The 24,083-nt window shown below is 41.4% G+C and overlaps 1 protein-coding gene across 2 annotated transcripts; it reads left to right on the top strand.

The window, feature by feature from the left end:
- The first annotated feature begins 266 nt into the window (after window positions 1–266).
- PFDN4 (prefoldin subunit 4) lies at window positions 267–11,788 on the top strand. 2 transcript variants are annotated; one of them, XM_054468059.2, is made up of 4 exons: window positions 267–565; window positions 6,747–6,854; window positions 7,691–7,831; window positions 11,397–11,788. In XM_054468059.2, the coding sequence occupies exons 1-4, from the start codon at window positions 542–544 to the stop codon at window positions 11,526–11,528; spliced, it is 405 nt and encodes a 134-aa protein (XP_054324034.1). In that variant the 5' UTR covers window positions 267–541; the 3' UTR covers window positions 11,529–11,788. The 2 variants fall into 2 exon arrangements, with proteins under 2 accessions (XP_054324034.1, XP_054324036.1); XM_054468061.2 differs by lacking the exon at window positions 267–565 and adding an exon at window positions 1,008–1,043.
- Window positions 11,789–24,083: the final 12,295 nt, after the last annotated feature.

Here is a 24,083-nt window from a genome sequence, read left to right on the forward strand (position 1 = left end):
AAACCTGCACACATACCCCCTGAACCTAAATTTTAAAAAAATTACATTAAAAGATAGGAGTGCCTCCTCCTTTACACCACCTGAATTATCATGGCACATAAATCTCACACCCTATTTGCCAAGGCCATTCGTTCCTAGCCGTTTTACAGGTAGGTCAGCTTTCTCAATGCAAGTCTGTGGGACGGGTGGAGAAAAATTCCCCGAGCCCTTTGATGCTGCCCCAGCTGGGCCCCGCTGCGCTGAGCCTTGGGCGCGCCCCCTGCTGCCCGCGGCCGGAGCCGTTCGCCACACCCCCGTGTTTATGTGGGTCCACGGGGGTTGCCTGTCCCTTTAATTGGCATGTACCAAGTCCTTCCAGGTCACATTTCCTCCCTACGTCCCAGCCGTTTGGAATCACTGGCCAAAAGTCCAAGAGGACGGAATGTGGAGACAGTGTTGTATTTTTGCGGGGAGTTCTGGGCCGACCGGGAGCGAGAGAACGCTCGGGGGCGAAGCGCGCCATTGCGGCCCTCCCCGCCGCCTGCCGTAGTCCAGTCCCAAGATGGCGGCCACCATGAAGAAGGCGGTGAGTGGGGCGCTCGGGGCTCTGGATGCTCGGGCGGCGCCGGATCTCGGCCGCTGGGGCCCAGGCGCGGGATGCTGGGGGTGCGCAGCTCTGAAGCCCGGCGTGGGACCCGAGGCCGAGGCCGAGGCCCTGAGAGCGGTCCCGCGGCAAGGCCTGCCCGCGCCTGGCGCCCTGAGCATTTTCCTAGGCACCTGGCCAGCCGAGGCGGGGGCGCCGGGGCTGGGGCCGGGAGCCTCGGAGGGCGCAGGTCCGCCTCCCGCGATGCCGAAGGTGCCCCCGGGGAGTCTGAGGAACCTGCAGCCCCGGCCTCGCCCCTGAGGTGTGGGAAGCCGAAGGTCCCGTTGAGTGTGGTTGGCCTTGCCTCGGGCGTTGCACCGGCATGATCGCATTAGCCTCACTGGTTATGGGTAGCTGCTGCTGGGACCGTGGTTACGGGTGAGGAAACTGAGGCCCAGAGATGGGGAGTCACCTGCCTGAGGTTAGTCAGCTCATAAGAGGGACAGCAGGTTTCTGCATCCCCAGATTATCAGGCCCCAGATCCCCCTGTGTCCAACCCGGAGCTGCCCATGTCCACGCTTGAGGCCCCTGAGTCCTCCAGGCTAAAACCAGTATTTATTGAGAATGGACGATGTGCTGGGCCCAGCAGCCGGCCGTTTATCTGTTATCCTCCCCGCAACTCAGCAAGTGCAATGGGTTCCTCCCCACTTTGCAGGTAGAGAAACTTAGACACAGAGCATTTAGGGGCCCTAAAGTGACTCAGCTAGTAAGAAGCAGAGCTGGAGTTCAAACTCAGGTTTGGTTTTGTTTTTCTCAAAGCACACCTATGTAACCACTAAGCAGGCTGAACTTCCATGTGGGGTTTATAATCCCGTGAGCCTTCCCAGATGTGTGAAGATAGTCAGATAGAAGAAAAAGAAAATTGGAGAGGGGGAAGGAAATAACGGCTGATAATTTGGGGAACTTTACAGTGTGCTAGGTACAGCTGTAAGTTTTTTTGCGTGTATTGTTTATCTTATGTTCTTTGGGGGAGATACTGTTTTTATCCTTATTTAACAAATGAGAAAACAGGCACGGAGGCAAAACTAGCATTTAAACACAGGCATTCTGACTCCGGAGTCTGTGTTTTAAACTGCTAGAGGAGTCTTCGATGAGAATTTCTTGGCTGAAGGGATTTGCGTTCATTCCACTTTTAAGACCACATTAGAACTTCCTTTGCTTTGCCCCTATCCAGTACCACATAGTCTATGCCATCTGTGCCTGGTGTAGGGTGACCCATTGCCCCCTTTTATATGAAATTGAGGAACTGCCAAAAATGGGAAAGCCCCAGCCAACTCAGGATGTGTTGCTCACCCTACTATTCTGCCATCCAAAAATTCTTACTGTGTCCCAGAGTAGGGTCTAGAGCCATGGTGATTCAAAGAAGTATGAAACCTTGTGAGATTCACTTCACCTCTAGTTTGTTAAATTGGGCCCTGTGGTGTAGGTATGGAAACTGAAGTGCAGAGAGGTGAAGTAAATGGTAGAAGAGGAAATGGCAGAAGAATGATTTGAACCCTGGGTTTTGATTGCAAAATTTCTAATTACCAACTTTTTTTGTTTTCCTTTCATTGATTCAGTAAATTTTTGGGGGCATGTAATATGGCGTAGTCTCAGTTTTAAGTGGAGACAACTGTGGTGACCAGTGAGAAAGCTCTTCTCTCCTTAATCTCTTAGCCCCAAAGAATGCATGTTCCAGGGCAGAGCAGGCATTACTCAGATAGTCACACAGAAAACTGGTTTCTCTGATGAGAACTGTGAAGGAAAAGTACTTATGAAATGAGGGCCAAAATGAGGTCTGTTTTGAGATCAGAGAAGACTTTCCTGGGAAAGTGCCATTTAAGTTGAGATCTGTGAGATTATGTAAGGAAAGGAAGGGAGAGTTGGATAGGGAGCGAAGCATTCTAGAGAGGAGTATCTGCAGAGACTCTGAGTGCATTTAATACAAGGAACGCCCAATGGCAGATAATCAGGGGAAGAGAGTTTGAACCATGATGGGAAAAGAACTTAGAGAAGGGTAGGTGGTGGCCAGAATATAAAGGATCTTCTTTAACTTTGGAGCCTTTAAGAGTCACATGATAGATGCAGTGTCCTCCCGTAGATGTTTCCAGTGTTAGGAACAATTCCCGATAGATTAGTTTACATGTACGCTCTTCCCCTTTGCCTTCACTAGGAGAAAACATACGTGTATGCCAGTGAGTGAGAGTGAAACAGAGAGAGATAGCCCTTTGAGTTTAATTAAAAGCAAATCATGTACAATCTGGAGTACTTTACATTTGTAACACGTCATATCTCTCAACTGGTCATGACTTTGCTGGGGAGAGTGTTTAGATGAGATGATTCAGTCCTCTCCTCTCTAGAGTTCTGCCTTCTAAGATCCAGTTCTTGACCATAAGGAGATCTGCACTTTGATTCTGTTCATTATCCTATATACAAATGTCCTTGGCTCAGAGAGGCTACCTTTGACCTTTATCTAAAGAAGCTTCCTTCACTCCCCAGGCCCCCAAAACTTTCTACTCCTAAGCTGTTTTATTTTCATCATCATGTTTGTCACCATTGAACATTATCTCGTTCATCTTGTTTTTTGCTCTCTTCCTCCACCAGGATGTATGCTTGCCATTTGTGTTCATGAAAGTGGGATAGTGGTTCTCTTGTCACAGTGCACGGCATATAGGAAACAGTAATTGTTAAATAAACTACTGCATGGATGAAAGTTGAATACAAAAATTAGCTGGGCATGGTGGCGTGTGCCTGTAGTCCCAGCTACTCGGGAGGCTGAGGCACAAGAATCGCTTGAACCCGGGAGGCGGAGGTCGCAGTGAGCCAAGATCACACCAGTGCACTCCAGCCTGGCGATAGAGCGAGACTCGTCTCAAAAACAAAAAACAAAGAAAGAAAGTTGAATACAAATACAGAGCAAAAGTTTACATCATACAGACTTGGTAGATATGTTTTTAAAAGTAAAAATAAAAGACTGAAATTGGCCAGAATTTATTTCTAGGGACCCAGCTGTCAGTGCAGACTGCGTGTAATACCTAGACTTGGCGTGGGGCATGACTGAGTATGGTTCAATTTCCTCCTCTAATCCCATAAGATATTAGTTCTCAAGAAAAGAGCCCAGGGAATTTTTACTTTGGATCTCGAGCAGGCATATTTCTCTTTGGCCTAGCAGAATTTCTTTCTAGATCTGGATCTGTTCTTTGTAATGATTTTTGATAGACAATATTCAGGATATAAAATGCTTAGCTATCATTTGACTGACTCCATCATCAGGCTTTCTCCTACATGTTCATTTTATCAACCCTATAAGGTAGGAACTAGCTTCTCCGTTTTACAGATGAGAAACCTGAAGTGGTTCCAAAGAATTGGGTAATTTGCCCAAGGTTCCTGTTTACTTGGATTGGATTGCAGCCTGACTCTTCCCACCACTCTGTGTGCTGCCTCAGATACTATAGGATATGAGTTCTTCCTAGAGTTTTTTTGACTTTGAGAGTAGCTACATCTGGTTTCCCTGAAGGCAGAAGTTCCTAACCTTTTGGGGTTGTGGATCCCTTTGAGAATCTGGTGAAAGCTGTGAAGACCTTCCAGAAGAATGCACATACTATACATGCTATTTTGCATACAGTCTCTGGGTATATTGACCTGTCAATGTCCATTGACCACCCCCCCGCCCCCCAGTTAAGAATTACCCACTTCTGGCTGGGCGTGGTGGCTCACGCCTGTAATCTCAGCACTTTGGGAGGCCGAGGTGGGGGGATCACCTGAGGTTAGGAGTTCAAGACCAGCCTGGCCAACATGGTGAAACCCCTTCTCTACTAAAAATACAAAAATGAGTTGTACATGGTGGCATGTGCATGTAATCTCAGCTACTTGGGAGGCTGAAGCAGGAGAATGGCTTGAACCCAGGAAGCGGAGGTTGTAGTGAGCCAAGATCATGCTATTGCACTTCAGCCTGGGCGACAGAGTGAGACTCTGTCTCCAAAAAAAAAAAAAAAAAAAAAAAATTACCCACTTCTTGCCAAAATGCAGCTTCAAGAAATGTAGGAATGTTCTAGGACAGTGAGACTGAAACAGAAGCCTCTGTTAGCCATCAAAGGCACTGACATCTTACTCTCTGCTGTAAATGGCACTCCACTGGGCGGCATGCGTTATATTTGACTCACACATCAACTTTAGCCCTTAACCCCAGTGGGAAAACCACTATAAAGATCTGGATACCAGGGGCCACATGTGTGCTGATGCCTGTGGTTTGGTGGGGCTACAACAGGAAATTCCTGCTTTGGAAAGACAGAAAGCGGATAGCCAAATTCTCTCTACCACATTTTGGAAACTATGTGTTTGAGTCTGATCAAGCATGATTTAGATTCAAATTCAGAAACCATGTATTAGCCTCAGTTATGTGCCAGGCAGTCCTGCGCTGGATCTGTTCATGTGAATGGCTCTGTTGAGCCCTCACTATGACAAATGCATCCATAAATACCTGTTAAGATTTTCAGGGGTTCAGTATTTAAACAAAATGGCATATACTCTTCAGGCAAACAGGAACTCTTCAGAATTCTCTGCTGTCTATTTGCGTAGGGAATTGACAGTTCTCACTTAGGCAAAATGACTTGTGTGCCAAGATACAGACTTTGGTTTCTTGAGTGTAGCTCAGTGTACCACAACTTCCATATCCATCAAAATTATGCATACAGTTGAACACTCAAAGCTAGACATAGTGTGATGTAAAGGATTTTTTCAGCCTATCTTCTGGGTTGTTGAGGTGGGGCATAATGGATGTGAAATTGTTTATTGGAATGAGAGCCTAACAAAGGGGAGGGCTGTGTTATATTCCGACCACTGAGCTCTGTATTGCTTGACACTGCCTTTCAACCTCTGAGAAATAAAAGTTCACATACCTTAGGTTGATGGTCATGAGAGACCAGGTCAGGGATGGAGTGTGAATGTTGTGAGCTCATTACTGTTATTGCAAAAGCCAAAAGTAGTTCTTCAGTATGAACTATCTTTATACACACACAAATATCTTTCCTCCTTTAAACTAGAATCAGGTGCTCTGGTTTTCATTTTATAAATGGAAGGGAAACCCTAAGGAGAGTCTGGTTTTATGTTTTAGCTTTATTTTTTAAAAATATATGGTACCTCCTTGAGAATCTGATGAAAGCAGACATCCTGCTGCCTCTTCCAGATGTGCCTAAGCCTGCGTACACACTCACACACACACATGCACACTCACACAGATGCACGTTCACATTCAGTTACCGAGAACTCATGGACCTGCCCGAACTCTGAAGCCAGTCTGCCTGGGTTGACATCAAGCTCCACCACCTATTGGCTGTGTGGCTTTGGTCACATTATATAAAGTGTGCCTCAGTTTCTCAATCTGTAAAATAGTACTGGTGATCCTCCTTAACAAGATGGATTGCAGGATTAGCAGAGATAATAAAGTACTTAGGAAGTTTTGGCACATAGTAAATTCAATCAGTGTTAGCTATTTTTTAATTATTTCATTGGTACTTTATGTTATCCAAGTACTCTTTATTTGCAAATTTGTAAATTTAATCACATTAAATATTTTTAAATACTAAACCTTCAATTTTCATCATTTTTTAGTAAAGTAGACCTTATTAAGGCATTTAAGCAGGTCCTATATTATAAACATAATTTTTGCTATGAATGGACTAGAGCTACGGAAATGTACAGTGACCCTTTAGCCAGTAAGCTCATGCAAGTTTTAGCTCCAAGAAAAAAAAACACTACTCTGAGACATTTACCAATATATTTGACCGCGTAACTTTTGGTTCCCTGGGTCATCTTAGTGAAAGAATGCTCCAACTTGAGAAATTCTGCTCTGTGCCAAAAGTTGGCTTTTTTCTTTCCTTTTAAAAGGACTTATTAATTGTTCTTTATGTTTGCAATGTTTTTATAGCTTAGGAATTATTTTATGGAGTATCAGAAAAGGTTATAGATTTACGAACAAACCTTAAGCTTGTGGAACAAAAAATAAGGCATTTGTTATGTTCTGTACTTCTTGTGATTCTTGACTATATGAGTGCAAATAGCTTATTGAGTTATTGTTGAGAAATATAAAAAGCTAACTGATAACTTCTCCGTTAAAATTTTACAAAAACTTAAACACTTTTTTCAGGCTGCAGAAGATGTCAATGTTACTTTCGAAGATCAACAAAAGATAAACAAATTTGCACGGAATACAAGTAGAATCACAGAGCTGAAGGAAGAAATAGAAGTAAAAAAGGTATTGAAAATAATTATTAGAAGAATAAGGTTTTTTTATACTATAGCTACTAAAACTGAACTCAGTTAACAAGTAAATATATATTTCTCTGGGCTGTTGGTTGCAGATGAATGACGCGATCCACTTAGTTAAGCAGAAAGTCATTTTTTTAAGGGGTATGTGATAACTTACAGAATTGTTGAGGAGTTTGAGTCTAGACCGAGGTTCCAGGAACAAGTCTCGGAGAACTTGGCTGGCAATGGAACAGCTGTTGCCTCCACTGATCCCGGAGTCAGCTGTCTTCCCAATGAGGAAGCCACCCTTGCAGACTTAGGAACACCAAGCTGCTGCTGCCAGTGCCACCTACCCCTGTAAATCTGGGGCCTGTGTCCAGCCGTCTCCCTTGAGTTGAAATCCAGCTCAATTGCATTTGATTGGTGGAACTGAAGTTATTATCACTTATGCATGCTGGCAGAACATTCATTACCAGCATGATTTACTTACACCCTATCAGCAAGCAAGGCTGAGAAATGTAGGTTGGTTTTTTGGTTTTGTTTTTGTAGGAAGGCAGAATTCACAAAGTCGAAAATAGTTAAAATAGAAGAAATTTTGAGTGACCATGTGCCTGCTGTCCACCACAGGGTGCTTATTGTCCAGAGGACTATGCGTTAGGTAGCTCTAAGTGCTTGCTTGTGAAATGTCCTCTTAAAAGTTACAAATTAAGGTCTTATTCTAATGTGGTAATAATACCTTTGTGAGAGGGTCCCTCAGAGAGTTGCTGTCCCCAAATTACAATTGGCCTTTAGCTTCTATCAGAGAACTTTGAGTACATTTTCTTTGCCATTTTGCATTTATAGAAACAACTCCAAAACCTAGAAGATGCTTGTGATGACATCATGCTTGCAGATGATGACTGCTTAATGATACCTTATCAAATTGGTGATGTCTTCATTAGTCATTCTCAAGAAGAAACACAAGAAATGTTAGAAGAAGCAAAGGTATGTTCAAGGTTAATTCTGAAATTAGAATTTATACCACTATAAAGAACATGTAATTATAGATGTAGGGAAATAGTGGATGCTAGCTATAGCTAATATTTACTGCCTTGTTATGTCCCAGGCATGCTCTGAATGCTTTGCCAGCAGGATTTTGTTGAATCCTAACAATGACCTGTTATCCCAATTTAGGGACAAAGAATAGAGGCTTAGAGAGGTTATGGGATTTATTCAAAGTGACACATACACAGTGGTCTTCTGACTCCAGAACCTTGCTCAAAACTAAAAGTATTTAGAAGGTATTGCATATATTGAAGCAGAAAAGAAAAATCCCCTGTAATTCTACTACGCAGAGGTAACCATTCATAGTGAACATTTTCCTGTATTTCTTTTATGTTCTCTCTGCTTCTCTCCATGTAGTTTGCTTCCTAGTTTGGACAATTAGTGTTCCAGGAGGAGCATTTTTGCTGGTTTCGTTGAATGTTTGTTTGTCCAACAGATGCTCATTGGAAGCCTGCCCTGAGCCTGGCACACAGGCCTTTTCAAAACATCGTTTTTGATGACTGTTTAATAACAGTTATCAATTGGGGTCACAGGTCTTATTGTTAGCACTAATTTGTTTCCAATATTTTGCTGTAGTAATGTTACTGTGAGCATTCTTCTACATAAATCTTTGTTCACATTTAGAAAATTGTTTTGAGGAAATAATTAGAGGAGTATAATTACTGGGTCAGTCAGCATATGAGTTCTCTGATAATATCTGAGACATTTGATACATGGTATGAAATTTTCAGTTCACATGCCTTCTAACTGTATGGGAGGGACAGCCACATTGTTTGTCTATGAGAAGCTGATGGTAATAAACCTTTCCTAATGCTTTTGCTAATTAACCTGATTGCTTAAAATGATAGTCTCTCTTCAAATGTCATAAAAAGCAAAACTTCGTATGAGTGAAACCCACATTTAGTAAATCTTCAGAAGAACTATCACTTACTCCTGGGTCTTTCCATGCAGAAATGTTATATGTCTCCCTTATGTTTAAATCTTTTCTTCTTGGTCAAATTTTGTGATTTTTGTTCTTTTTATTTGTTTAACCATTTAAAAAATATTTTTATTGGAAGTATTCCCAGATAGTTTATGGTTTTTGTGGCTATTGTGAATCCCCTGCCCCATACACAGATAGATACTGAACTTTAATTAAATTAAATTAATTAATTAATTTATTTATTTTTTGAGATGGAGTCTTGCCCTGTCGCCCAGGCTGGAGTGCAACAGCGCAATCTCGGCTCACTGCAACGTCTGCCTCCTGGGTTCAAACAATTCTCCTGCCTCAGCCTCCCGAGTAGCTGGGATTACAGGCACCCACCACCACGCCCAGCTAATTTTTGTACTTTTGGTAGAGACGGGGTTTCACCATGTTGGGCAGACTGGTCTCGAACTCCTGACCTCGTGATCCACCCGCCTCAGCCTCCCAAAGTGCTGGGATTACAGGCGTGAGCCACCGCACCCGGCTGGACCTTTATTTTTTTACTCATTCTAGAATTCTAGAATGAATGAACTGAGTGCTTACTCTGTATCACGTTCTGCCATGTACTAGGGATAATTGGGGACAACAAAACCTGCCTGGCCCCTGCCTGCATGGAGCATATAGTCTAGATGGAAAGAAAGAAAAATAAACAAAACTGATAATGAGTAGAAAGTGACATGAGGATAGAGGTGGCTTTAAGAACATAGGAAGAGGAATCTATACGAGTCTGGACATCAAGGGTCAGGGAAGGGCTCCCAGGGAAAGTGATGAGATAACAGCTGAGGAATAAGTGGCTATTAGCCAGAAAGGGGCGGGGGGTGTTCTAGTCGTGAGAAGCAACATGTGTAAACGGCCATAGGATGACGGTGGTGCAAACATAGCCCTGCAAGAAGATGTATTTGCGGGAGATTTGGGAGCACCTGAAATCGTGGCCACATCTTGGAGAACTCCAGTCAGTTGAGTTGAAGAAATTGTACTTTGTCTTAGCAGGGGTCAGCAAACTATCTGTGAAGGGCCAGAAGTAAATATATTAGGTTTTGTGGGCTGCACAGCCTCTGCCATAATTACTGTGAAAGCAAGATAAGTGAATCTGTGTGGCTGTGTTCCAATAAAACTTGACAAAAACAAGCTTCAGGCTAGATTTGGCCTGTGGGCTATAGTTTGCCCACTCCCGTCCCAGAGCAAAGAGGAGCCTTCAGATATTTTTGGAAAAGAGAGATGATTGGAAAAGAGAGATGATTGGACTTGTGTTATTAAAATAACTTTCTAGTGTCTTATTTTACTTATTAACCAGGTTTTCGTGGTATAGAAATTTAGAATTTATCCCTTTCTAGTAGCCCTATGTCTTATTTGTATTTCTTGTTTTGTAACAGTGACTCTCAAACTTAGCATGCATGAAAATCACAGTCACCACAGGGCTTGTTAATTCAGATTGCTGGGCCCAACCCAAAGAAGTTCTTTCAGGAGGGCTGAGGTAGGGCCCCAGAGTGTGTATTTCTAACAAGTTCCCACGTGATTTTGTCCCTGATACTGGTCTCGGGGCCACCCTTTGAGAACCATTGGCTAGATTTCTAAAACAGCAACACTGTCAATATTAGATTTTCTTTGGTTTCTAATGTTAGTGGGTATTTGGTTTGTATGATTTCATTTTTTTTTTGTCATGTTTAGGAAAAAAAATTGGATCCTAGCCAGGAAGGAACTTATGGCTTTTTTTTTTTTTAAACAAAGAATATATGTTAAAATTTATTTAATCTGTTAATGAGGGAAGCATTAACATTACAAAACTGGTTTTAGAATTGAAGAGGCTAAGTATCTATGGATAGGCAGGTAGAAAGAATTGTCCTTTGGAATTGTATTTTTTTTTTTTAATTATAAGTTGACAATTTATAAGTGTATAAATTTATGGGGTAAAATGGGATGTTATAATTTATTAATACAATATGGAATAATTAAATCAAGATAGTTAACATGTCTATCACCTCAAATACTTAGAAAATATCTGACTTTTCACTGGGCAAAGCTGCTCTTTCTTACAAATGAGGCACTTTTTACCACTCTTTTCCAAAGTTCAGCTCCAGAGGCCTCAAAGTTAGTGAAAATTTCTGCCAGATTTGGATCATAAGTTGTTATTTTAATTATTGGTGGTTGGTGGTGTGAGTTTCTATCATTTCCTGTAGTCTCATAGTTATTTGTGTTGTTGGAAAAAGCTGGGTTAGAAGCCAGCAGGCCCAGGATAAACTGTTTATAGAAGTCTTTGTATTTGCTTCTTTATTAGGAAATAATTTAGAAATTAATTTTTTACTATTTTTTAGATCAGCAGAAACTGAGAAAACAAGCTTGATTTATTCTGTGATAAGCAGATATGGACCATGAATTAAAAATGCCCACATTCAGACATTTAGATCTAATTATCAGTGTTACTTAGCTGCCTGTCCAAGTTTAGAAGGTTCTTGACCTAAAATTCTCCCCAAATATTATTTCAGACACAGATGCTCAGAAATCATCCTATTGAATAGAATTAATTAAAAATTTTTTTTCCAGAAAAATTTGCAAGAAGAAATTGACGCCTTAGAATCCAGAGTGGAATCAATTCAGCGGGTGTTAGCAGATTTGAAAGTTCAGTTGTATGCAAAATTTGGGAGCAACATAAACCTTGAAGCTGATGAAAGTTAAACATTTTATAATACTTTTTTTATTTGTTTAATAAACTTGAATATTGTTTAAAATGATAATTTTCCTTCTTCAAATGACATGGAAAGCAAAACTTTCTTTTTTTAAAATTTTCATTTATTTAATGGAAACTTGCCTATTTTCACGTCTGCTTATTTATTTTATATTTTTAAAAGAAGACAGTATTCACCTATGTATTTTGCATAACGATTATATCAAGTCTAGGGGCTTCATGTCATGTTATTAAAATCAGTTAAGCAATCTTTTATGTTTCTATATTATTTAGAATATTTGTTGTTACAATTTTCACATAAGAAAATTTAACAGTTGTGTCATGTTGTTTCTGTCTGATTTTAATTGCTGTCTAATGACGGGGAAAGCACGACAAAAAGATGTACAATCCTGCATCCTTGCTTATTTCACAACTAAAGCTTTGTCATAGACTTCAAAATATATATGTATATATTTTATTTAAATATGTTACATATTATATTTAAACATACATATTTAACATTTTTTACATATCTATCAATGTCAGAGATTTGGGTAAAAGAATGGGTAATGTTTAAACACGTGGAGGCATGTGGAGCTTTATACAAACAGGGCAGAACCACAGAAGAACGTTTTAGAAACCAAGAGATGTGCGGAAAGAAATGTTTAGTGTTTTTTCGTTTTAAATTTTAGATTTTATTTTAGTGCTTTGTAATTAATTGGGGTTTATACTGATAAAGATGTGGAAGTTAAACAGCTACGTACGTAAAAGTAAGGCTTATTTCTTAAATAAAGGATGCATTTCCTCCCACTCCCCCACAAAAGACAAACATTTTGGGATTTGGGAGACCTAAATGTGTTAACTTTCCAGCAGATGGCACTGATGTGCCAAAATGTGAATGGAAGGATCCTAACACAAAAATGAGGAGATTGTTAGGATTAAATGTACATAATTTTACAGGAAATATTTTTAATTTTTAAGGCTAAACTGCATATGTATTTTTTGGTTCAATGTTTATAAACATGAATTCAGGCTTAAAGATAGATGATTATATAATTTCTAAAATTCTTAATACTATAAAGACAGTTTTTTCTTTTTTTTTTTGAGATGGCATCTCACTCTGTTGTCTAGGCTGGAGTGTGGAGTGCAGTGGTGCAATCTCGGCTCACTGCAACCTCCACTTCCTGGGTTCAAGCGATTCTCCCACCTTAGCTTCCAGAGTACCTGGGATTACAGGCGCTTGCCACCACTCCCAGATAATTGTATTCTTAGTAGAGACATGGTTTCACCATGTTGGCCAGGATGGTATCCATCTCTTGATCTTGTGATCTGCCCGCCTCGGCCTCCCAAAGTGCTGGTATTTCAGGCGAGCCACTGCGCCCGGCCAAAGGCAAATTTTTAAATTGCTGCAAAAATCTTCCCAAATAGTGATATTCCAGTTCTGGAAAATGACTCTTACCAAGGATATTTTTTTCTTGCATCCATTTGGTTAATGTTCAGTTAGAGGAGTGAGGCTGGGGAGGTAAGTCAGTCAAGTTGCAGCAGGAAATAAGATCAGAATAATTTGAGGAAACCCTAACCAAAATAACAATGGTGCCGGGTGACCACTAGGGTCCTTTTGGACCCTCAAAGGCCAGGGGAGAGAGCAGCTGCCCACTTCACTCCCTGCCCAGGGAAAGTTGCTCTTCATCTGGGGAGGAACACAGCCAGCCTGTGTCATCCCTGCAGTGGTAGAGCCAGGGGACTAGACACCCTGACCTCATTCTCCCTCCAAAATCTACCTGTGTCCCACCATTGGCCAAACCCAACCAGAATCCGGAGGTGGTCCGTAGAAGTCAGTCCCCTGCAGGGCCTGGGAGGGGAATGGATAGATCTGGGGATCCCCCAGTGGAAGATCTAGCATAGGAGGGCGACTAAAGTTTAGCCCTTTAGAAATGTTAACAACGAACACTCGCCTGACATGGGCCAAGAGACTGAACTATGTAATTCACTGGCACTTTAAATTTTGTCCTGCATATTATCAAGAAAACCTAATACAAAAACCAAAATATCTAACATCAGTGGGATGGAAGGGTGTGATGTTGCTAACTTCATTTTCTTAACTTACCTGTGACATTTTAGAACATTACAAATATTTGATTCCCATTTTAAATTCATTTCTAAAGCCTTTGCTTATTTTTGTGAATAGTAACTTCCCTGGGCTAGGTGAAGACTGGCGAACAGCACACGGTGCATCTGAAGGGAGAGGAAGAAATGTCAGCTTCAGCCAGTAGTTGCGACAGAGAGAAGTTTTGATCTGGATTTGTCACTAACTTTTTTTTTTAAGCAGGAACTTTGATTTGCATGTGCAATCACTCTTTTTAGACTGGGCCACTATTTGTTTTTTAAAGCAGTGCAGGCTACACAAAAGATAATTGCACAACAAATCTGGCCCTGAGACTGCCAGTTTGCAAACTCAGGTGCACGATATGATATGTCATGTGCAGGCTTTTCACAGGAAGTGGTAGCAGAAGTCTTGTGAGCGGCTATGCTTTGCTGCTGACTTTAATGTTTCAATTTCTTTGCATCTCCACAACTACTGTGATCCTTGTCCAAGCCTGGTGAGCTCTAGTCAAAAGCATGGCTAAGTAAGGGAGCAAGGGGATGGAAAAGCCATTTGAGATAGGGTTTTGACAGGGAGTCTCTAAAGGGTTTTGAATAGAAAGATAATTGACTTGATTGGAGCAGTACTCTTTAATGATTTGGCAGTTGTTAGGTGGGCTTTACTGCAGAAAGATGGAGGTAGAAATACTGGATGTTATTGTACCTTCTCTGGTGAGCTGAATCAGTTGGCTGAAGAAAAGATACACCAGGACTTAGAGAAGGGGTGAAATGAACAAATTTTGTCAATGATTGGAGAAATGAAGGTGAAGGTAGAAGGAGAAACCCAAAAAGAACTTGGTTTTGAGCACAGCCCAGTACAGCTTGCAACAGGTTTTCTTTGGCTCCTATAGTTTAACAAGAAAAAAAAAAGACCCTGAATTTGTTGCCACAATCAAATCCAGAGATCTCACATAAAAATGCACAGTTTGGCAACATTGAAACCATATTTCTAAAAGGCAGTCTTCAGCTGCTCACGCATTAGACAAAGCAGGCTGTCTCCAGTTCACCCCAGTCTCCACCTAGCCCACTGCCCTCATTTATATTACCTGTGTGGTGCCTGTCTGTATTTGCTTTGTAATGTCTGGATGCCTGCTGGTAGTTTAAGCAGAGGCAGGAAAGAAAGAAGTTTCTGGTTTGCAGGAAGTAGGGCAGAGGAGGGGGAGGGTGAGAGAAAGGCACGAGCTTGGCATCAGCACTTGGACTTCCCAGGGCATCAGCCACATGGAGACATGTAATTGGCAACTGGAAAAGTGTGTTGAAGCTTAGGATATGCGGGACTAGGGAGGTATATTTGAGAACCCTTTTCATCCTAGAGAAGGGCTTCTTAACATTTAACGCACATAAAAATCACCTGGGGATTTTGTGACACTGCAGAGTCTGGCTCCATGTGGGCTCAGGCCTGAGATGCTGCCTTTCTAACAAGTTCCCAGATGATGCTGCTGCTGCTGACCCCTGGTGCCATGCATTGACAAGCTCCCAGATGACGCTGCTGCTGCTGACCCCTGGTGCCATGCATTGGACAGCTAAGGTAGCTCGCCACGAAGAAGAGGACGTGGGGAAAATGCAGGTGGGAGGAAAAAAACAGCAAAGGAGACAGAAGCTGCAACGGTAATGGGAGATCTGCAAGAGTGTGGAATCCCAGAAGCCACGATGAGAATGTTGAAAGCATGAAGGAGTGTGATCAACAGCAAATAGTACAGAGTGGCCAAGCCAATAAGAGCCGAGAAGATGGAGCTCTATTTGATGACTAAGAAGGTCCTTATTTCCTTCAAAAAAGAGTTAACCCACCCCTACTCCTTACACACAAACTGGAGCTCCAAACACCCTAGACCCCCTGACCTGAGGCCCCCACACCTGAGCCCCATACCCTTGAACCCCACACACACCTGAGCCCCACACACACCTGAGCCCCCACACAGCTGAGTTCCTATAGCCCTGAGCCCCGAAACCTGTTTCCCCACCCCTAAGACCCCCACATTTGAGCCCCACACACCTGAGTCCCACATATAACTGAGCTCCCATACACCTGAGGCCCCCAGACTGGAGCCCCCATATACTCAAGCCCTCCCACACACGAACTCCCCATAGAGCTGAGTCCCCATGTACCTAATCTCCCCACACCTGAGTTCCCATATACCTGAATCTCACACACACCTGAGACCCCCATACCTTGGCCCCCCCCACATCTGAGCCCACACACACCTGAGTTCCACACACACCCGAGGTATCAGCTCCCTCCCATCAGGCACCAGTGATTCTCGGGGGTGATAATTGTGTGGTTTGAAAAAGCCTGAACACATCAGGTGCTAACGATCAAAAATATATTAAAAATTCTCTAGTTCAGCGTTTCTCCAGGTGTGAACATGGAACCAACATCACCTGGGAACTTGTTAGAAATGCCAAGTTTTTCACATGACTAAACCCCGAAAAAAAATTCCCCCACTGGGCAATGATGTTGAGCAACATAATGGTCATTGCCCTCAAAGATGACTTCATAGCAACTCTGCAGACAGGGCCCAGGGTTTTAAAAAGCACTCCAGGTGATTCTGACTCAGCGAACGAGCTGGTGGGGTTCAAATCATTCCGTCTTTCTGGGATTGGAGGGCGTGGGGGTGGTGTTGGGGGAAGAGACTGGAGTACCAACTGAGAATTCTTAATGCAGATTATAGTGCTGGAGAGGGTAACAAAAGAGGGCAGCATCAAAGAGATTGACCCATGCAGTTTAGGGATCGAGGGTAGCTAGAAGCATTCTGGTTGCTGGTAGTAAACAGATTATAAAAGATTAAGCAGTAGGTGGTGTGAGACTTGGAGGCAGCAAGTGAAAAGTATTTTTACAAGAAAGTTAACAGTGGTGGGAAAGAGGCAGAGCGTGACTTAATGGCACTGTGGTGCAGATGGAATGGAAAGGCTTTTTTTTTTAGACTAGGGAACACATGAATACACAAGTAGATGGGAAGGATCCAGGAAAGAAGATGATGGAAAAGTCAACGGACAAGAGGTAATAGTTGGAGCACATCTGTGAAAGAAAGGGTTGCTGTAGTGCTTATACAAACGGTAGACTGGGAAAACACAGAATTAGGTGTATATTTTACAAAAACTCTTTCTTAAGGAATAAATGGTAGAGAAAAAAATTTAGAATAGTGATGAACTGTAGGAGGAAGATATAGTTGGGGGAGACAAAAACAGGAGGAGGCTTCAATAATCTTTATGTTCTATTTCCTAAGTTGGGTCATGGGTCCATAGTTATTGGTAGTCAATATGTTTATTATGAATTATTTTATGTGCATGAAATTCTTCACAATAACAAGTTTTTTTATAAAGTTCTGTTGTGGCACAAACATAAACTAGGAAAAATGCGCATTATTGTGGCATTGTTATTGATATTTCTGTATTGCATTCAACTACTTTTTTGTCATTTGACATAAAATGGATCATGGTGACTCTCCAGTTTTTTTTTTTTTTTTTTTTTCTCGTAGAGACAGAGTTTTGCTCTGTCACCCAGGCTGGAGTGCAGAGGTGCGATGTTGGCTCACTGCCAACCTCCGCCACCCAGGTTCAAGTGATTCTCTTGCCTCAGCCTCCCGAATAGCTGGGACTACAGGCCCACGCCACCACGTCCCGCTAACTTTTTTGTAATTTTAGTAGAGATGGGGTTTTGCCATGTTGGCCAGGCTGGTCTCAAACTCCTGACCTCAGGTGATTTGCCTACTTCGGCCTCCGAAAGTGCTGGGATTACAGGTGTGAGCCACTGCGCCTGGCCGACTCTCCGGTTTTAAAAGTAGAAAATCAGCAACAACCAAATAGTTAAAAGTTGGCTTACAGATTTAGTATAGAAAATTGTTTGTGCAACAGTCTTTAGCGTCTGTTTGTATGTAGAAATTTCTGGTAACTAAGTTCTCTGATCCTCCATTCTGGTATCTAGGAATAACTCTAGTGATGGCAACAATAACAGCTAGCTTTGAGTGCTTATTGTAGGCTGTTACTCTTTTGAATTTTTTAAATATATTCCTTCCTCACAAGAGCCCTTTAAAGTAGATTCCTTATCATCCCTCATTGTGCAGAAGTAGAGGAAGGTTTAGAGACGTTAACCTGCCCCAAGTTTTGCAGCTTACTTAGCAAATGGGTGGTTAATGAATGCACAAGTTGTACTTTTGAAATTTATTTTGTTAGGTGATTTTATTTGTGTTCTGTTACTTATCCAAAGGAATTTCAGATCGGTTCTCGTATAGACATATAAAAGTATATGTGTGTATATATAAAAATGTAAATACATCATTAATAGATTAGGAAAAAAGAAAGGGAGAATAAGTTGGTCACAGAGTCCACCTTTCAGGTTAACATACTCTGAACTTCTATGTAGCTAAGACAGAGAAGGAAAAATGATGACTAATACCATATTGGAAAGGGTGTTATATATGAATATCTCAGGAGACAAAACATCTTTCAGAGGTCTAAACCTTAAAAAAAATTTTCCCCCATTAGGCATTGACTTTGAGCAATGTATTAAATGCTAACTTTAACAATGACTTCAAAGCAAAGGCAAGAGCAAAATTCATATGGCCAATTCTTGTAGCAATTAAACAGTTAACCTAAATCCAAGGGAAATAATTTAGAAAGAGGCCGATAATACGCAGCCACCATCCGCAGAACTCTTATGTACCCTGAGCTAGGCATTAGGTAAGTATTCACATACATTAATCATTACAAGGTACAAACTAGTATTATCATCATGTCCATTTACAAATGAGGAAACAGAAGCCCAGACCAAAGTTCCAAGGCCCCTAAGTGAGGAGCCAGAACTCAAACCCAAACCGTGGGGCTTCCAATCTGTCCTCCCAACCACTCTATTGCAATATTGAAGAATCTTCTTACAATCTTCCCAGATCCAAGGACAGTCCATAGGTCACTTCAAACTCAGAATTTCTCTTCAAGTAGGAATTAGAGAGCAGAATAATGATGGCCTTTTTCTATGAATTAAATTCAAAGACCTTCTTCCTAGGAACCCATTTTAATTCAGTCCTATAAGATAGCAAAGGTATCAGATTATACCCACAGAACACCTGGAATTCTGAACTTGTCCACTGTGCACAATAATATTGGGGGCTAGGCTTGGTGAGTCACCGTACACCATATGGAGTATGGAGGCCAGGGGTGGGCAGATCACTTGAGTTTAGGAGTTCAAGACCAGCTTGGGCAACATGGTGAAGACTTATCTGTACAAAATACACAAAAATTAGCTGGATGTGTGGTACATGCCTGTGGTCCCAGCTACTAGGAAGGCTGAGGCAGGAGGATTGATTGAGCCCAGGAGGTCGAAGCTGCAGTGAGCCATGATCATGCCATTTAACTCAGCCTGGGTGACAGAGCAAGACCCTGTTTCAAAAAATAAAAATTATAAAAGGAAAGGAAAGGAAGAAAGAAAAGTATTGGGGAGGGATAGGTTCTATTGGGAAGGGACAATGAACACCACAGCCATAAATTCTGATTAATTTTGTAATAATGTCTCTGACATTCACGATCATATTGTAACTTGGAGTAACACTGGAATTTTTGGTAGAGTTCGATAAAGCCTATAGTAACACAGAAGAGCAAGTGTACTATAAAACTGAATTAAACTTTTCTCAGTGTGTGATACTGGTGGAAAATAATTGACCTGATGAGGACTTGCAGTTAATTAATAATCTATTAATAATTGTTTTAAATCATTTGACTCAAACTTATAAAGTCCAAATTATAGTAGCTGATAGTGGCATAAGAACTGTTACACTCATGCAAAAATATGAAACTTATGTCCAAGAATCTTGGTTTGCTTCACCTCTCCCATCCTTGTCGCTACCACTTTGGGCTAAGAGGCAGTGAGTATTTATTTGGACTATTGCTAGTGTCTTCTGATGGGTCTCCCAACCTCCATTCTTACTCACACACGTCCCCTTCAATCCATTTTTGTAGCCAGATAATCTTTCTCAGACTGCAAATCTTATTAGGTTACTCTTTCTTTGATAACCACCTCCTCCCCCCTCCCCCCAAAAAAATTAATGTTCTCCTTCTTGGTGAGAGTAGTGAAAATGAAAACACCTAACACAGCCTGCTTGGTCTGAACCATATCTACTTTTCCACTTCCCCTTTCCTCTCCGCACAAATCACACAGGCCTTATTCCAGTTCCCCAGGTTTATTATGCACCATTTGGTCATAGAACCTGCATCCTTACCAGGTCAAAGCCCCAGATATACTTTCATAGTTCCACATGCTTCTCCTTTGTTGCAAGAACAGCTATTACATTTATATCGATCATTGCAAATTATTGACTTGTCTTCCTCATTAGACTGAAATCAGGAACCATGATAATTCTTTGCTTATTCCTATCTTCCCAGCCCCTGCCTACCATGATATCAAGCACATGACAGTACTCAATCTACACTGGAATCCAGCAGTTCGGCTTGATATGGTTTGGCTTTGTGTCCCCACCCAAATCTCATGTTGAATCGTAATTCCGAATGTTGGGGGAGGGATAGGGTGGAAGGTGACTGGATCATGGGGGCAGATTTCCCTCTTGCTGTTCTTGTGATAGTGAGTTCTCATGAAATCTGATGGTTTAAAAGTGTGTTGCACTTCCCCCTTCGCTGTATCTCCTAGTCACCCATGGTAAGATGTGCTTACTTCCTCTTTGCCTTCTGCCACGATTGTAAGTTTCCTGAGGCCTCCCGGTCATGCTTCCTGTTAAGCCTGCAGAACTGTGAGTCAATTAAACCTTTTTCTTCATAAATGACTGAGTCTCAGGTAGTCCTTTATAGCAGTGTGAGAATAGACTAATATACTGCTCCTAGATATGTACCTAATAGACATGAAAACTTGTGTCCATCAAAATACATATTAAAGAATGCTCATACAATAATCCTGGTTTACCCAAGGGGGATAATGTGCCAAGACCATGCTTGAAACCATGGATGGTACTCTATACATACACCAGTTTTTCATATATATATATATCCATACCTATGATAAAGCTTAATTTACAAATTACCACAGTAAGAGATTAATAAAATAGAACAATTATAAAAACATACTGCAATAAAATTTATGTGAATGTGATCTCTTTGTCTAAAATAATATTTTATTGTGCTGTATTATGGGTAACTGAAATCTCACAAGGTGAAACTGCAGATAAGTGGGGACTACTTGGGTAGTTTTATTCTTAACAGCCAGAACCTGGAAACAACAATGTTATCAACAGGAGAATGGACACATAAATCGTGGTCTAGTCATACAATGGAATACAACACAGCAGTGAAAAAGAGCATCTCATTATGACTGCAAAAAAAAAAAAAAAAAAAAAAAGCCTGAATCTCACAGACATATTGTTGAGTAAAAAAGCCAGACACAAAATAGTACATTCTATATTATTCCACTTACATGAAGTTTAGAAACAGTGGAGGGTAGGGAAAGATCACCACTTAGTGAAGGCTAATAGTAACTACCATTTATATGGAACATTTACAAAATCACCAGCACTATGCAGAGAATTTGACATGACCTTAATTAAGTCACCCTCCCCAGAGCTTACCACCTTGATTTTTTTATTATCCCCATTTTTTAGATTAAGAACTAAGGCTGTGAGCAGGGAAATACCTTGCCCAAGGCTACATTGCTGGTACATGCAACTCTGCACAATCTCACGGTATCCTGACAATCACTGTTAGTCATTTCTTACAGTGCTGCACAAGACACATCTGTCATTATTTTGCTGGAGGATTGTGTGAGATAAGATGCTGAGCATTCCCACACAAGGCCTAAGACATAGCAATGACTCAATAAATATCATCTATTATGATCAGTCCCATGAAAATAAAAATAGAGGCTCAAGAAGGTGGCTCAAGAGGCTCAACGAGGTGGCTCAAGGCCATATAGCTAAGTGACATTGCATTTGTGCAGTTTCGATTGTGAATTCTGTTGTTCAAATTGATTCTAAGTGACTTACATAGTTACTCTAAATGTAGCACCATGCTATGATTTTCATGGGTGTTGAGTATTTTTGCCTTCCTGAGCCCCTTCTTTCATAAGCCAAATATTAAAAAGCATATTTTATGACTGCCTTGGGACAGACAAATGTAACCCAGGCTGGATTATATTCACTCTGCTTTCTGATTTTAAAAGAAACTAAACATTTTCACAGGCCCTTAAGGTGCCATGGGCCCTAGGCATTCTGCCTCCTGTGCCTAATAGGGAAGTAGGCCCTGCCTCAATGCAAATGAGATTGTCATGTGCTGGGTGAGGATGGTGGGTTTCTTCTGGGGAGTGGAAGAGGCTATGGTTGAAAAATACAACTGAAGATGAATTATTTGTTGATGAGAAGAGATTATACTTGTCTTGTTCTTTTTTTAAAAATAGCCGTACATAAAAAATTTAGCCAAAGGCATGAAATGTCATTTGGGTTCAAGTGATTGTGAAGCGTTTTTAATTTAATGAAAAATCATAAAATGATCCAGAAAAAATAAGAGACTGCAATTCATAGAAATGCCATTTTGTGTGATTTTATCTGATTTGGAATGGGGTTGAGGAGAAGTAATTGATGAAATGTTATGAAATGCTAGAATTTAAATAGGCCTGATGTAAATAATGAAGCATGCTTTCAGGCTTTCAAAACACACAATTCTAGTCTCAGTTTAAAAAGTGGTCAGTTGGAGCCAATCTAAACATATATAGAGACTGATAGCAGCAACCATGGCATAGAATACATGTTTCCTTCAAAGTTTTAAATTACTTATTTGCCTAGAGTCTGAACCCTGCTAGAATGCCTTTGAAAAAGCATTGAAGGGGGAGAAAAATCCCTCAAACAACTTACATAGTATTTGTCCATGGGATTTGAATGGCTCTTAGCTAGTAACTGGTATTTGCAATCTTTTATGGAGGTCTTTAAAAGCAAACAAACACATAAGAACAGGGGACTGAAGTACTATACTGAACAGATTCAGAATGTTATGGAGAACACAACAGGATACTTACACATCTTCATTTTGTGCACTTAACCATGGCTGTGTGTCACACAAGACAATGGGTAAGTGTAACATATGGGTTAATTTTGGCATTATGGCTGCTATTAATGCAAAACCAGGACAACACAAAGGCAATATCACACCTTTCCATTCTGTCAAGAATGGTGGGTGCAAGCGCTCTCAGGACCCACTAATAGAAGAGCAGATGAATGTAAAACCAACAAGAAAGCCATCATCAGTGCAAAGAAAACGGGTGCAGAGATAATTTTTTTTTTTTTTTTTTTGAGATGGGGTCTCGCTCTGTAACCCAGCTGGAATGTAGTGGCGTGATCTTGGCTCACTGCAGCCTCCGACTCCCTGGTTCAAGTGATTCTCCTGCCTCAACCTCCTGAGTAGCTGGGATTACAGGTATGTGCCGTCATGCCCAGCTAATTTTTGTATTTTTAGTAGAGATGGAATTTCACCATGTTGGCCAGAATGGTTTTGATCTCCTGACCTCGTGATCCGCCTGCCTTGGCCTCCCAAAGTGCTGGGATTATAGGCGTGAGCCACTGTTCCCAGCCCAAATGAGATAATCTTACTCTGACCCCAGGTGTGTTCAGACCAGAAGTGCTGTGGCTGGATCTCACCCAGATGTCTCTGATGACTGTGGGGCTCACATCAGTGAATGAGGCAGAGTGGGCTGGTCACAGCTGTCCTGCTTAGAGGGAGCAGAACTCTCTAGGTGACCACAGTTTTGTACCCACCCTGATTGTCTCAACAATGAAGTCTCTGTGGCTTTTACGGAAGGACAATTTCTAGGTTGTCTTTCATTTTATGTTGATATCATGGTTTTTAGAGTACTTGGCAGTGGGGGAGACGGTGATGACAGGCAAAGATGTGTCGTACCAGAGGAGGAAACAGCCCCGTGGCTTCAGTCAGCTATTGCCATGGTGGAACGTGGGCAAGACTGGCCAAGCTTTCTGAGTGTCCAAGAAAAGCCAGTAATCTGAATTTCTTTTGTATGAAATCTCCCAATTTCTAAATGTTGCTGAATCATTCAGAGATTTAAAAGACATTAAGAAGAACACGACAACGAGGAACAAATGACAAATATCGGCAAACCCCAGTTCCCAGACCGCCAATTCATAACCCAGTTCACAGACCACCAACTCACAGGGGAATCTGAGCCTCACTAGAAACGAAACCAGTGAGGGCTGAACAAAGCCCCTTAATAAATAGTAAAAAGGAAAATCTCATCTTTCATTTGGGATTTTAACCAAACAACACTATTTAACAATGTGTTCTCTATCTTCAACCTATAGGAAGAAACCCTTTCCTTAACCTGCACAAAAAGTAAATAAATCTACGGCAAGCATTTTTTTTTTATAACATCAATGAATGGTTTAAATGTGATTTTTTTTAGTTTATGTCTTTCCCAGTTGCTATCATGA

Source organism: Pongo pygmaeus, chromosome 21 (genome assembly GCF_028885625.2).
Source record: "Pongo pygmaeus isolate AG05252 chromosome 21, NHGRI_mPonPyg2-v2.0_pri, whole genome shotgun sequence".
NCBI classification, from domain to species: Eukaryota; Metazoa; Chordata; class Mammalia; order Primates; family Hominidae; genus Pongo; species Pongo pygmaeus.